General features: G+C 44.5%; 1 protein-coding gene across 1 annotated transcript in view; it reads right to left on the minus strand.

Annotated features, from left to right (window-relative positions):
- The window catches only part of tbxas1 (thromboxane A synthase 1 (platelet)), a 76,259-nt gene that overhangs the window by 36,333 nt on the left and 24,960 nt on the right, over positions 1-14,966 (minus strand). Inside the window, 3 exon segments of the mRNA XM_049007871.1 lie at positions 2,709-2,825; positions 6,482-6,578; positions 12,342-12,394. Of these exon segments, the coding sequence (XP_048863828.1) occupies positions 2,709-2,825; positions 6,482-6,578; positions 12,342-12,394 (267 nt within the window).

Below are 14,966 nucleotides of genomic sequence, written 5' to 3' on the forward strand. Positions count from 1 at the left end.
ATGACAGGCTACCCCGACAGTGGCAGAGAGGCCTCAGACCCCAGAGAGAACCTAAACCTAAAATGAGCTATATCAACAGAGATGAGCAGTTTGCAAACCCTGCAGACTATTTACAAGACTTACATACATATAAATCCACATGCTGACTTCTCACACCAGCCAGCTGACCAAAGTTGGCAATTCTGCCATGATCCTGTTCATTTCCGTTTCAGTCTTCGTTGAATAAAACCCTAGCTGTTTGTTTGCCCCATTCTCCGGCTCCCACACCCTTTGTCCCGTATTGCATGGCAATCTATTAATAAGGTTTCTGAGAGATGACAGTTGAGTTTATTTATTTATCGTATAATATGAATAGAGATCTGTTAATATGCATGTATTTTGTTTGAGACTAAAGTTTGGTTTTATTTATATTTAATTAAATGATAAAGTTTAAAGCCATTTATGAATAGAGTTGTTCTTCATTAGTTAAATGTATGTCCAGTGGTGGAACAACTGCACATGAGGCCCCGGGGCAAAACACAGATGCCCCCCCGTGCGCACACACACACACACACACACACGCAGACATATATATAGCGGCGCTGAAACGAGTTTTAAAGTGTGGGTGCAAGAACACAAAAAACTTAACGAGAGAATTCGACTGTCCCTCACAAAAACAGTAAAGTTTTAGTGGCTAAATTGCGTTTTCTACGCCTTATCAGAAAGGAGGAGATTTGTTTGGCTATACCTAGAAAACAACGTCGTTACCAGTGTGGAGACCGTCAGAGTTTTACCAAGGACAAAAATTCCACCTCCAGCTGCCTGCCCATCTCATCCATTGCTGTTGCAAACATGACAGTGTATTGTCTTAGTGAACAGGGTATATAGGTTAATTAGTGTGCACGCGACGTCATTATTCTCATAATGCGTCCATGCATCCGGGTATAGCCCATTCAAATGTCATGTAGCCTAACTTTTTATACAATTTAGACAGCACACAATCATTAACCTGCTTTAACGCATTTATTTATACAACCACATATTTCCCACATTTTGACATGAGTGATGCAGTGAAGATACAGTCTCTTTATTTCTTGACGCCAACCCTCCCCATTAATCCGGGCTTGGGACCGGCGCTTGGTTGAGCTAGCTTGCTCCGTTAAGTGGCTGGGTTAGGCTAAACTATATACATATTTACAAAGACTACAATTAAACATAAAACATCCCAAAATATGTAGTCTAACAAAACGCAGTTTAATGAAGGTGTCACGATCGAGGGCGTGCTGAGCGGCGATCGTGCGGGTTGGCAGGTATGGAACAAGTAGACAGGTCGGATTCGGGGCAAAACTCGGGGTTTATTAAGGGAACAGAAAGCAGGAGACATGAATCACTCGAATACCCTACAAACCACAGCATAACCACAATGACGGACAAGGGAGACAAGCAAGACTAGGACTTAAATAAGACAAGACTGAGTAAAGTAATCGGACACAGCTGGAGACGATCAGGGAGGCACACGTGGGTAATCAGGGGGCGTGGCACACACGAGGAGCGGACGAGTCGGGCATCACAGAAGGTAGCCTACATGGCAAAATTGCAAACAAACAGAATAGCCTATTAGAACATCCATCCATCCATCCATTTTCCAAACCGCTTATCCTACTGGGTCGCGGGGGTCCGGAGCCTATCCTGGAAGCAATGGGCACGAGGCTGGGAACAACCCAGGATGGGGGGCCAGCCCATCGCAGGGCACACTCACACACCATTCACTCTCACATGCATTCCTACGGGCAATTTAGCAAGTCCAATTAGCCTCAGCCTGTTTTTGGACTGTGGGGGGAAACCGGCCTATTAGAACAGAACTTGAAAAAAGTTATTTTTTACTTTTCCTTCCTCTTTTGTGCCCCACTTTTATTTTAAAACATGTTGAATTACTTTCTGGACCAACAAACGCAACCAAGCATGCACCTTCCTAATCTTGATGTATGTCGTCAGACGGATGAGGACATCAGGCAGGCTTTAGATCCTACCCATTATGCACTGCAGTTTTTTGCAAATTCCTGAAATGGAAAACCATGAAATACAAAATACAAAAAGGGATTTTACAGATTTTATTTTAAATTAAAAATTACATGAGACACCCACCATAATAAGAATACATACCAAAAATTATAGATATATAAAATCACAAGTCATGATTAAAATGTAAGTAATGTATTTTAGCTGCCAAAAGCTGGAGTGAAATAACATTATGATTTTGTGTATATGGGAGGTGCCTCTACGATCCAGGGGAAGGCCCAAGGGTTGCTGTCTCCTTCAGGAATCTGGAGTGGAAATAGACTACAGTAACTACATTTAGTCAAATAAATACTAAGACTAAAACGACTAAAAAAAGACTAAAAAAGAAATCATAAAATATTTTTATCAAAGGATTAAAACTAAATGAAAATATGCTATCAAAATTAACACTGGAGAATGGTGTAGAATGATGCAATGATGGAGTACTGATGGTACAGTGATGGAAAATGGTGTACTGATAATGTAGTGATGCTATAGTGATAGTGTAGCAAAGATATAGCAATAGAGAATGGTGTAGTGATAGTACGGTGATGGAAAATGGCATAGTGATGGTGTAGTGATGCAGAATGGTATAGTGATGCTATAGTGATGGAGAATTGTGTAGTGATGGTGTAGAGATGATGAGTTCTTGAAGAGATATGGCCACCTGCCTCTTTGAGCTTGGCAGAGCTGAAGGATGGCGTGAGGATGCACCGCAATCACTTCCAGCACTCATCCCTCAGCATTAGCAGGCAATCACTCAACGGCTTGGTGGCAGCTTTGTTCTCCTGTGGGAGGTGGAGAAAGGGGAGGATAGCATTAGCAACCAACACCGCAGACACTCACAGCAGTCCTGCAAAAGCACACTAATGACATTTAAACAGCTCCACCCACAGCTAAAATATACAGAATCTCAAAAGTGCTCCCAAATCACTGAGACTGTTACAAAGGTGTGGTCAGTCTCACACTGCTGGGTCCAGATATACCTCACCCCCAAACTGCTACAAGAAGCCTACAAAAGGAAGGGAAAGTCATTTAATCAATGGTGAATATTTCTTTCTGAGACTGGATACACAAAGGCATACACTTTGGACAAACATGTTTCCTTTCATCTTTCTTTATTTGTTTACCTCATACAATCACACAGGACAGCAAATGCTTTATTATTAAGTCGTGCCCCTGAAGTAAATTTTTTATGAGTTACAGAAACTCTCTGGTTACGATGGCTAACCTGTGATCGACCCCACTGCCCTCATCTTCCCTTGGCTCTCAGATATGGAAGCACTGCCCAGTTCAGGCCTGCTGTATGGAGAGAAACCAGCTCCTGACACCAGATGGTAAAGACAGGCAGCATCCCAGGGTGCCATTCACCCTCAGCATACCTGGGATCTCTTGACGGCTGCAATCCGTTTTTCAGCAACAGAGGAACTCTGCCAGTCGCGTCTTCAGAAGACAGATAAAAATATGAGTCTATGCTTGCTGTACCCTGAATTGAGTATTGGGGAAGGGGGCATTGGGCACTTCTGAACAGGGAGTAATCGATACAACTTGAGCACGATGACAAAAAGATGACCCCGTGGGTCTGAGGAGTGGAATGTTAAGGAGGCTAGCAGCGTTTAAAAGCTGCTGATGCAGGGAGCAGTGTGTCTGGAAAGCCCAGAGCACATACTTAGTTCAGACAATGGATGCAATCCACTCTCCCTGCTCTGCCTGAAGGGGCCTGATGTAGTGCGTACCCGAGATGGTGCGTCTCTGCCTGATGCTAATGTCCTGGCAGCCTTGGGCTACATCTCCACAGTGACCTGCAGGTGGCACTGTGCACGGGGCTGCTCAGGTGAGGTTGGAACTGGCAGATGACAAGCCTGGCCAGAACCTTCCCCATCGGTGGGATGGCGAGGAGTGAGCTGTTTGGGCGGTTTTGGGTTTTCTTATCCCATCAAATGGCCTTGCGGTCTGGTCTGGAGCCCTGCCCCTGTTGTGACCCAGGAATGAAAGCAGTGGTGTGTGGAAAGGCAGGCCATAATATACACAGCAGAACCGCCACATTCCTGGGAGCTGGCCTGACTTGTCTCCCTCCATTGCAAAAACTGAAGAAGGAATCTCCAAACCTGTTTCCAGACAGCCTCCATCCAGGGGTTCTTACATGGCAGTGCAAAACTGCTAAGATTTAGAGACCAGCAGGAAACGGATTAATTAAGTCTCTTGTAGATAGGGTGACCAGATAATCCATGTCAGGGAGGACACTTTGAGCTACTTTATTTTTTACAAAACTACTTTCAAACTGAAAGGCTCCTATGCTTAACTAAACACTTCAGCTCTTCTTGTGCTTTGACTGGTTTGTTTCCTTGACCGAAAGACTCATCCAGCTGTTTCACATTAGCATTAGTGACACATGCGTGATTATAGGAGACTGACCAATCAGCACGCAGCAAGAACTCAGTGCTGAAGTAAAATCCATGTCCTTTTAATTGGAATGGTAATTTACAATTCCTGTCCTAGCTCAGAGTGTCCTCCCTGACATGGATTATCTGGTCACTCTACTTGTAGAGGACTAAAATGATCAGTTTAATTTGGGTGTTTATTCAGGTTCCATAATTCTCTCTCTCTCTGACCTTTTGGCCTCAACACTCAAATTATTTTCTAAAGCTCATAACCAATAATGTTTTCTTAATTACACTAATCAATGGATGGCTCTCAATCTTCAGGGACAGGGCAAACTTGGGCTGGTAATACCTACCTATTACAACAGCGACCGTGTCCAAATTCAGCTACTGCGTCCTGCTAAGGCTACATTCGAAGACTGAATGCATCTCAGTGGTGCAACAAGGCTGTCCCATTTTGGAGGCTTCTTCAAGTGAGGCCTGGTAATGTGTCTTTCTTTTGCCAATTTGCAAAGGATTCACCTTCGTTCGAAGGATGCAGCCCCTGAATTTAGTCAGCATGTATCCAGACATCAATATCCTGTATGAGACCCATGCTGGCTGAAATGGGTCAGTACAAGTCATTGTACTGACAACAAGGAGTTCCCCAAACTGGTGTCATGGATGCACCACAAAGACGTCATTTATTCTTGAAAGTAATTATCAGAGACTGGTGTTAAATAAAATAATAAAATAAAATAAAAGAGATTCACCTCTTTGCAACAAAACATACCAGAAGCCTTTAGGAAAGATTTCTACCCCATTCAAAAGAACATGACACTTAATTCAGAGAATCAGGGAATTATTTTCACCAGGAGGAGTCATAAAGAGTATAAAGAACTGATACTTGATTGCTTAACAATCATTCACTCTGACATAGTCCATCTACGCCTGTCTGTCACGGAAGTCGGAAAGTCAGAACTGTAACATCCAAGAAGTCCTGTGTGGGTCTGTCCGACCGAGGGCTGCCAGCCCTTCACAGTGAAAATACCTCAAGTAAAAGGCAGTACTGTGATCTGAGCCTGGCCCTGTAATGACTGCCTCCGGGACCGTATATCAGACAGGTGAGAGATCAGGCCTGCCAGCACCATTAAAGCCTGTATTGATTTTAGCCTGACTGCACCATCCCCATTGACACAAAACAGACTGGCAACAAAAGCCAGACAACTCGCTGACCTTTAATCTCATACACTGGTGTAGGAGGTGCTGCTATGCATTACCATTGGTTACAGTGCAGTTAGACTGGAAACAGGACTAAATCTAGGATTTTTAAGGTGGGGGGGGGCATAAGAGGGGCCACAATTCACTTTGAAGACCCCACCTTATCCTAAGCCAATGATATGTTTTGAATCTGTGAGTGACATTGAAGGGGATACTCCGGGGACTAATCAGCTTTCCGCTGGGCCTGTATTCACCGCTGACATAGAGACATTGTCTACCCTGCTCATTAACTTAATTAGTGAATTTCACAGCAGCTTCTCATACCTACAGTCAATGAGCAAGTCCTCAGCTCTAGCTCCATTACAGAAGGTACCTGACTAGGGAAAGACGCAGAGGGCTTCTATGCTGAGGCTAAAAGCTGGGCTGCACCCATTGGAGGGGGTTTGAACAGGAGAAGAGTGCTCTGAGTGCTGAAATCCACCCTGCTGTGGTCTGCAAATTTTATGAGAGCACTAGCTTTGTCAACGAAATCGATTACCAGCAGGAAGGCCTACTGGCATGTGCTTGGGTTGGCTGAAAGCGATCAGATAAAGTCCACCTTCAGCATATTAATGAGAATCCTCATTGTTGAATGAGGTCATAACCAGCATCTTGTGAGTCATTAACAGCCTACAGGGGGCTCTTATTAAGTTCACTAAATGAAAGCTTTCCTCTGGTTTAAAGTGAAGGAAGCTTCAGCCATCTCTGAGGGTGTTATCATATCTGCCCATCTTCAGGCAAGGTGAGCATAAGCAGGAAGATGCAGCAAGCCCGATAAGGTCGTGCCGACACCTTCTCCATGACCTGCCCTCCAACACACTCACCGTCCGGTTGGGAAAGCTGCTGAAGTCCTTCACCATGATCTTCCTGAGCATTTCAGGGTCAGCAATCACTATGTTTGGTTTCTGGATTAAATAATGCCTGAAAGGGGATTGTGACAGAGCGCAGCACGTCTGTCCCTGTAAATCAGCGTTTTTTCCGCTGATTAGGATCAGAAGATGCTAGGGCATGCATTGGATTGGTTTGTGGCTTTGTTTGTGGCAAGTTAATGGGGCTAGTCTTCCAGGGAGCTCCAGGAAACCAGAGCCCAGGTAGGATGAAGGTTTTCTGTGCTCGGGTCGCGCTTTACGGTGGGAGAGCACATTGGAGCAGGGGGGGTTGTATGGTACTTTTGTTCTTGGATTCACGTCATGTTACCTGATGTTTTTATGCTGTAATACATTGATTTTAGAGGGTATTACGTGCAGGTGAAATGTTTAAAATAGTAAAGACTTGTGTTTGGTAGTGATTGATTGTGGAGTGATTAATGGTAGGGGCGGCATGGTGGTGCAGTGGTTAGCACTGTTGCCTCACATCTCTGGGTCTCAGGTTTGAGTCTCTGCCTGGGTCACATGTGTGTGGAGTTTGCATGTTCTCCCCATGTCGTCGTGGGGTTTCCTCCGGGTACTCTGGTTTCCCCCCCATAGTCCAAAAACATGCTGAGGCTGATTGGACTTGCTAAATTGCCTGTAGGAGTGCCTGTGTGTGTGAATGGTGTGTAAGTATGCCCTGCGATGGTCTGGGTTGTTCCCTGCCTCGTGCCCATTGCTTCTGGGATAGGCTCCGGACCCCCCGTGACCCAGTAGGATAAGTGATTTGGAAAATGGATGGATGGATGATTAATGGTATTGCCTAGCATATTAAATGGATCCTGCATGGCTCAGTGGGAGGGGCTGCCTCTGCCGTGAGAGGATGTATGGGATTGTGCTGCGTTTTGTCCTGCCGGTAGCCTAAAAGGAAAGTAATAAAGGAAAAGTTTTTTCTTGATGAGTTCTGTGCAACAGCCTATCCTTCTGCTCTGACCTACTTATCTGCTCGGGCACACTCCGTTACAGGGATCTATGAACACAGGTCACCATGCTAATCCTGAAGAAAACCTCACTTCTTGGTACATGCCCAGATCCAGACAAAAAATATGCTAAGCTTAGTGTGAGGATCACAGGGATCAATGTGAGCTCCTTCCTTGCAGTGTGAGGAATGATGGATCATTGTGAGTTCTTTCTTTGCAGTGTGAGGATCTCAAAGATCACTGCAAGCCCCTTCCTTGCAGTGTGAGGATCTCAGGGATCACTGCGAGCTCCTTCCTTGCAGTGTGAAGTATCAGGGATCACTGTAAGCTCCAACCAAACTCCGCCATGGTTTTGTTATGAAAGGACTTTGAATTTAAGAGTCTGCATCATTCACTCATATTCTCCAAAACCTGTGTAGCATTTGCCCCTCATGATACCGGAGGGCAATTACAAATGCTTTAACTGTGTTGTCTGTGACAACGTGATCACAGAAAGAAAGCTTTATACATGCCCACACTAATAAATCTTTTAAAATAAAGCACAGAATCACTTGTCTTAAGTGCAGGTATGAAGTGTACTGCTAGGACAGTTTGTATCAGGCTCCTAGAAGCAGGAATGAAGTCCCACAAAGCAAGGAAGAAGCCCTCCATTGATGAGAAACAGAGAAGAGCCAGGCTGCAGTTTTCAATAAAAATATATATTATTTACAGACCCATAACTCGAGAAATGCGTGAAACAAAAAAATTGTGCTGTGGTCTCTCTTTTTTTTTTATATGTACCGGTGTGATATTATCCTTTGTGATGACAGATGATCATTGATGTTTTGTATACTTTGTCAGTAATCTGGTGTGACACCACTCATTTGGGGTGTGGTCTAATGATGCCCTGATGATGCCTATGACACCTGTTGTATTATCATTGGTTGTCCAGCAGGGATGTGTCTTTTTAAACTAGAAATGCACAGTGCCAGTAGCACACTGAGGAAGGCATCATGCCAAAATGTGTCTGTGCTGTGTTGGAGTACGCCGACTCCACCGGTTCCTAGATGAGAAGAGATCACCCAGAGGCGTGGATGAGTTGTCCAATAATGTTTATTAAACTATAACACAAAAAGTGTGACCTGTTTTCGCTATTCTTTATAAGCCCCAACTTTGCAATGTTGGGGATCACTGTGATCAGCTATGATGTGGAGAAATTCACTAGGGCTCAACAGCAGCAAGTGCCTCTTAATGAGAATCAGCTTCATATGTAAAAAGGGAAATATGCCAATAATCATATTAAATGCAGATTGCTGAGGTACCAGACCTTTCAGGCAGATAACTGAAACAATTATTCTAAGCAACGTGTCATTTTAAAATCTGCCTTTCTTTTGCATCCCTGGGTTTGGGAACATCATTTGTCATGGAGAGGGCACGGTTAGAGAAACACACTCTGAGCAGAGGGACTTTGCTTAATGTCATTCTAGAGCAGAAGACAGTTTCTATGTGTGACTTTATTATCTCCATGTTCCTGGCACGCTCTTTAGCCCTGCTTAGTTCATCCTGAGGCTGCAGTTGGACAGACATAGGCGGACTCCCATAGATACGTCTCATTCAGGCAGCAGGGCCAGTGGCGAGGACAGCTGGCACAGAGGACACCCAGATGTATCTCATTCTGTCACATGACCTATCTGGGGCACATCAAAGGAACAGTAGCGCTCTGCACAAAGGTGACACTTTTTTACCCCCCTGAGCAGAATCACTTGTCTAAAATGCAGACACCTGACTTTGGCCTCACCTGTTCCAGAGAAACCTAGACTTGAAATTTAACGTTATGGCACATGGCAGTACAAACCCAGCATCTAAAAGCAGAGCATGCACTAAAACTGAGCTCATGTGACTCGCCTTTAGTATTTGTGGTCTGCAACAAAGACCTCACTGCGGGGGGTGGGGGGGGGGTTCCCTTTTACTCAAGGCTAATTCTCAGTAGCATTACAAAAGACTGTCACCTGTGTGTGTGTGGGGGGGTGGGTTGTCAGGCTGCTATGTTTACAGACAAAGTCCAACCAGCCAGTACCACATCACCGCACCCCCATCCCCACCCCCACCAGGGTGTTTCAGGGACCGCAGCCCCCTCGGAGAGGGAATGTGTGTCACCATGGCAACACTCCTATCGCCATACAAGCACTGATGCCCCCTGCATTTTTCTAGTATCAATATGCTCACATAAGCAGGAGGATTCTGTGGTGACATCACACAGCTGACCCTAGGATTTGAACTGAAGACCTTCTGATCACAGAAACTGTATCTTAACCCTTTGAGTCATACACTGCCCTCCAAAACAGAGGGCATCTGGACCTTTAGCCAGATGATTAGCTACTGGGTCGCTTCTAGTACAACATCTACCCTGACACATTTTCTTGCAATTAACATGCAATTTGAACTGCAGTTGCCCCAAGACATTTCTGTGAAAGGTGATGGAGGTCTGTCCTGTCTGTTGCCCTCTCTTCCAGCTCCATTTTCAGAATGTTTGAGACACACATACCAATAGCCTCAAAGTGCCTCAAACCAGCATGGTGGATAATCACATTCTGTTAGATGACAGAATTGACAGAATCAATGATGTGTGGCAGTACAGTTCAAAGGCTTTTTATTTCCTGTGACTATAGAGGGGTTGGATTAGCCTAAGTGAAGGCTGTGCTAATGTCCCTCAGAGTTTATCCCACTCTCTGACTCTCTGCTCCTCGGCACAAAAGCCAACCGTGGCAAAGGCAATTCTCCTCGCTGTAGCGTGTAGCCATTTATGCAGAACAGTAGCTTTCTCCTTTGATCTCGGAAAGAGGATAGAAATGCAGTGAAAGGAGGAGTGTTGTCTGCACCGCAGCCCAGATATCGAGTGGAAAGCTGGAGGTGCTGGAGCTCAGTGGGTGGAGGCTCCTAGGGTGGTGTTGGAGGGGGGTTTCATAGCCGAAGCAGACGGTTACACAACAGCATCACTAGATAGACCTCTGCAATGTCACTGAGCTGTGAATGATAGGTGGCTTTTCCCAACATGCCACAGCACAAACATGTAATGTAAAATCGATCCTTAGTTTGCATATGTTCAGTTGAATTAATTATTTATATATTGCCCTACATAGCATGGCATGTGATTCTGTGGGTTAGGAAGGTCATAGGGTCAAATCAAATGGTCAACAAAGTAACGAGCAAGAGTTGAGCAAGGCCTGTACCCCCAACGGCTCCAGAGTTGCTGTCTGAACCTGCTTTCTGATCCTCATATGTATATTAAATGAATTTAAATATGAATGATGTCATGCCCGGCTTGTACGATACTCGTGTGTGCCACACCCCCTGATTATCCACGTGTACTTCCCCGATCTGCAGCCCATCAACACACATGTGACCCAGGCAGAGACTCGAACCCGGGTCCCAGAGGTGTGAGGCAACAGTGCTAACCACTGCACCACCATGCCACCCCCACAAGGGAAATAGCAGAATAATTTCAGAATTTTCACCTCACATCTCTTGACACTGAATAAATTATGATAATAATAAGATAATAACAGACAGATTGCACAGGTCTGTCCCTGTATAGAATGACAAGCTCTCCTCTTCATTACTTCTGAAGTTTTAAAACAAGGACAACATATTGGCAAAGAAAAAAAAGGGGGAGGGGGGTCTGAATTCTGTAAAAATATAACATTGTGTAGTTATGACCAAGAACCCTAACCTACCCTTCAACTTTTCACCATGGGTTGTGCGGATTACCCATGAGGTGCACCGCACATTAACAGGCTGTAGTAAAAGCTGGACCAGCCATTAGGTGTGTGACCAAGATGAGGTTTATACTTAACGTAAAAACGACAGAGTTATTACTCTAAAAAGATTTGTCTTCCATCCCAGAAGTCATGAAGTTATTATTTTGCCAATAATATGTACATTTAATCCAACCTGTACAACCCTCGGGCTGCTCTCATGCTGATATTAAGTTTTCCACAGCAATAATAAAATACACGGAGGCACAACTTGTTCATTAAACCTGAGTACATTGTGTACGAGAAGCATTCAGGACAAGCCAGACTTCTGTCCACATCTGTGATCCCTCCCATTAATCTGACACATGTACAAACTTTTAAACACATGAATACAAGGGAAATCCATCCATTTTCCAAACCGCTTATCCTACTGGGTTGCGGGGGCTCTGGAGCAATCCCGGAAGCAATGGGCAGCCCATCACAGGGCACATTCACACACCATTCACTCACACATGCACACCTATGGGCAATTTAGTAACTCCAATTAGCCTTAGCATGTTTTTCGACTGTGGGGGGGAAACCGGAGTACCCAGAGGAAACCCCACGACAACATGGGGAGAACATGCAAACTCCACACACGTGACCCAGGCAGAGACTCGAACCTGGGTCCCAGAGGTGTGAGGCAACAGTGCTAACCACTGCACCACCATGCCACCCCGACAAATTAACATAAATAATCAAATTGCAGAATTGCTACCTGACACAGAACATTAATAAAAGGTGTTTTGTAAGGTGCAGATGATTTGTATGAGGAGGTGTGTATGTGCTGAATGACAGTCGTCACACCCAGCCATTTGTCTGGGGTCTCTACTGGAGGAGGGGGCTGTCCTGTATGGGAATATAAGCAGATACTCTCAGGAGTGCCACTCAGGGGTGACGAGCAGTAAGACTGCTGCTTGAGAGGCCGTGCTTGTGTTCCATTCTATTGCAGTAACCCTGAGTGGCTGACTGGGGTAGTGGATTTGGAAACCTGCATCAAATGCTGGGAGGTGTACACGCTGGCTGGTGGGGTGTCAGCGTGGGGAGTAAGGGCGGGCATGCTGCTATTTGATGTGCTCTTACCCGCACACTCTGCCATGCTGCTTTATCAGGTCTTTGTGGAAGTCCCAGAAGCCATGACAAGGGTGACAAAGACCCGGTTAGCCTTCACAGACCACATTACCTACTACAGGCGGCTCTGTTCTCTGTTCTGTTCTGTATTGCACCCCCCCAAGACGCATGCTAGAGGTTGGTAACAGAGCACCTCAACCCTCAGTCTGCCAGGTAAACACATTTGTTCAGTGGTATCTTTGTCCAACACATCGTAGGCCTTTGAATGTGTTAAGGATAAGAAAATGCACAGATTATTTCCAACATACATATGCTTAGATGCCTCTGACTGAATGCCAGAATTATACTGTATGCCATTCCTGGCAAGTCTTTTTATACTTAAGTCCAGCCCATATTACTACAAAGTACATTAAGCAAATACTGGATTTCCAGTGATCTACGGTGTAGGCATACAACCTGGGCAGGGCTCTTCACCCATCCTGCATTAACTATGTTAATGATGTAATGGTGTTTGGGAAAATGAGCAGACACTCCGAGTGAACGAAGCCATCACTGACTTAGTTATGCATTCTGTAGTGTGAGAAATTGTTACTGTGTTTAATGGCCATCACTAGATAATACTCATTAATTACGATGGTTGCATACTGGTCTAGTACACTGTGGTCTAGGTTACCATACACTGGCAGTAAAAAAAACTAAAATAAATAAATAAATGTATTTGTTTAGCACCTTTCATACAAGTGCAGCTGAAAGTGCCGCAAAAATACAACAAAAATATAAAATTAAACAATAAAAATAGTAAAATAATACAATTAAATGAAAGCAGACAATTTAAAATACAAATACAAATAAATAATGAAATAAAACAAAATTAAATAAAAATAAGCAGGTATAAAATATATTAACCCTATAACGCCACATGTAACATATTTGATACCAATATTTCTAAGACATCTACGTCAGGATTATAGGATTGCCCCTTTACTCAAAAACCCATCCATCCATCCATTTACCAAACCGCATATCCTACTGCGTTGCGGGGGGTCCGGAGCCTATTCCGGAAGCAATGGGCACGAGGCAGGGAACAACCCAGGATGGGGGGCCAGCCCATCGCAGGGCACACTCACACACCAGTCACTCTCACATGCATTCCTACGGGCAATTTAGCAACTCCAATTAGCCTCAGCATGTTTTTCGACTGTGGGGGGGAAACCGGAGTACCCAGAGGAAACCCCACGACAACATGGGGAGAACATGCAAACTCCACACACGTGACCCAGGCAGAGACTCGAACCTGGGTCCCAGAGGTGTGAGGCAACAGTGCTAACCACTGCACCACCATGCTGCTCCCAATCAGACACCAGTACAGTCCAAAAAAAGCACAACAGAGCAGTCAGAAAAGGGCAAAGTGAAAAAGAAAGAGCACTGGTGGAGAAACGTACCATTTGAACCTCCAAATGTTTGATGGATATGTTGAGGACGTCTATAGAAAGGTCAGGACAGACACCTTGCATGTATTTTAATCAGTTTTTCACTGATTAAATGATTCAGGAGACTCTGCTGTGCCTCTTGAAGTGAGAAAGGATGGCGTTGACCATCAAATATGATACAAAAAAAATGGTATATCCAGGTCACTTATATAAGTCGCTCTGGCTAAGGGCGTCTGCCAAATCCTGTAAATGTAAATGTAAATGTAATGTAAATGTCATGTTTGAATTTTTTTTTGTATTGTTAAAAGCATCCAATAAACAGTCAGTCTTTGAAAATTTGAATTTTCTGACTATTACTTAATAACTCAGGCTTTATAGGGTTAAGAATACTGAGTTTTCTGTAGCAGAGAGAACACACAGAAAAAAGTAACCACAATCAAAAAGCCAAATAAAAAAAATTGGTTTTTACATGCTTTTTGAAACTGATAATAGAGGATAATAGAGGTTAGTGTACATTGATGAGCGCTGTCTAGGTTAGCATACACCAGTGACCGCTGTCTAGGACGGTGAACACTTGTAACCACTGTCCAGGTTAGCATTCACCAGTGACTGCATTCTAGATTAGCGGACACCAGTAAGCACTGTCTAGGTTAGTGGACTGCGGTACCCAATGCCTAGATTAGCAGACACAGAAACCGTTGTCAAGGTTAGCTGACCATGGTGACCACTATCTAGGTTAGCAGACACCAGTGATGGCTGTGTTTGTCAGTAGAAATCAGTAAGAACTGTCTATGTTAGTGGACATTGGTAACCACTGTCTAGTTTAGCTCCTTGGTAATCAGAATAGCACATCCCTGGTTTTTGATAGGAAACCAGACAAGAAGAGACCTACAAAATGATGAATGTGGATGAAACATGGCAAAATGCAGAGTGCTTGCACACCCCACTGTCCCTCTAACGGGAGTCCGACTCTCCCCACACATAACAGTGTGTCTGAGTAGAGGTTCAAACCCCTCTGTATAGACTGAAGTATCAACCAACACACAACGTTTCAATCTGACAGTTCCCCAAACATCCTCTAATGTGGTGCGAGATCTTTTGCGCCCAAAAATGCCAGCCTGGATGCTGCTGTGTGGAAGCATAATGAAATGGTGACGTGACGCCGAAAAGCAAGACCGGAGTGATTGTGCTCTGTGCATCTGTGTGA

Source organism: Brienomyrus brachyistius, chromosome 3 (genome assembly GCF_023856365.1).
Source record: "Brienomyrus brachyistius isolate T26 chromosome 3, BBRACH_0.4, whole genome shotgun sequence".
NCBI classification, from domain to species: Eukaryota; Metazoa; Chordata; class Actinopteri; order Osteoglossiformes; family Mormyridae; genus Brienomyrus; species Brienomyrus brachyistius.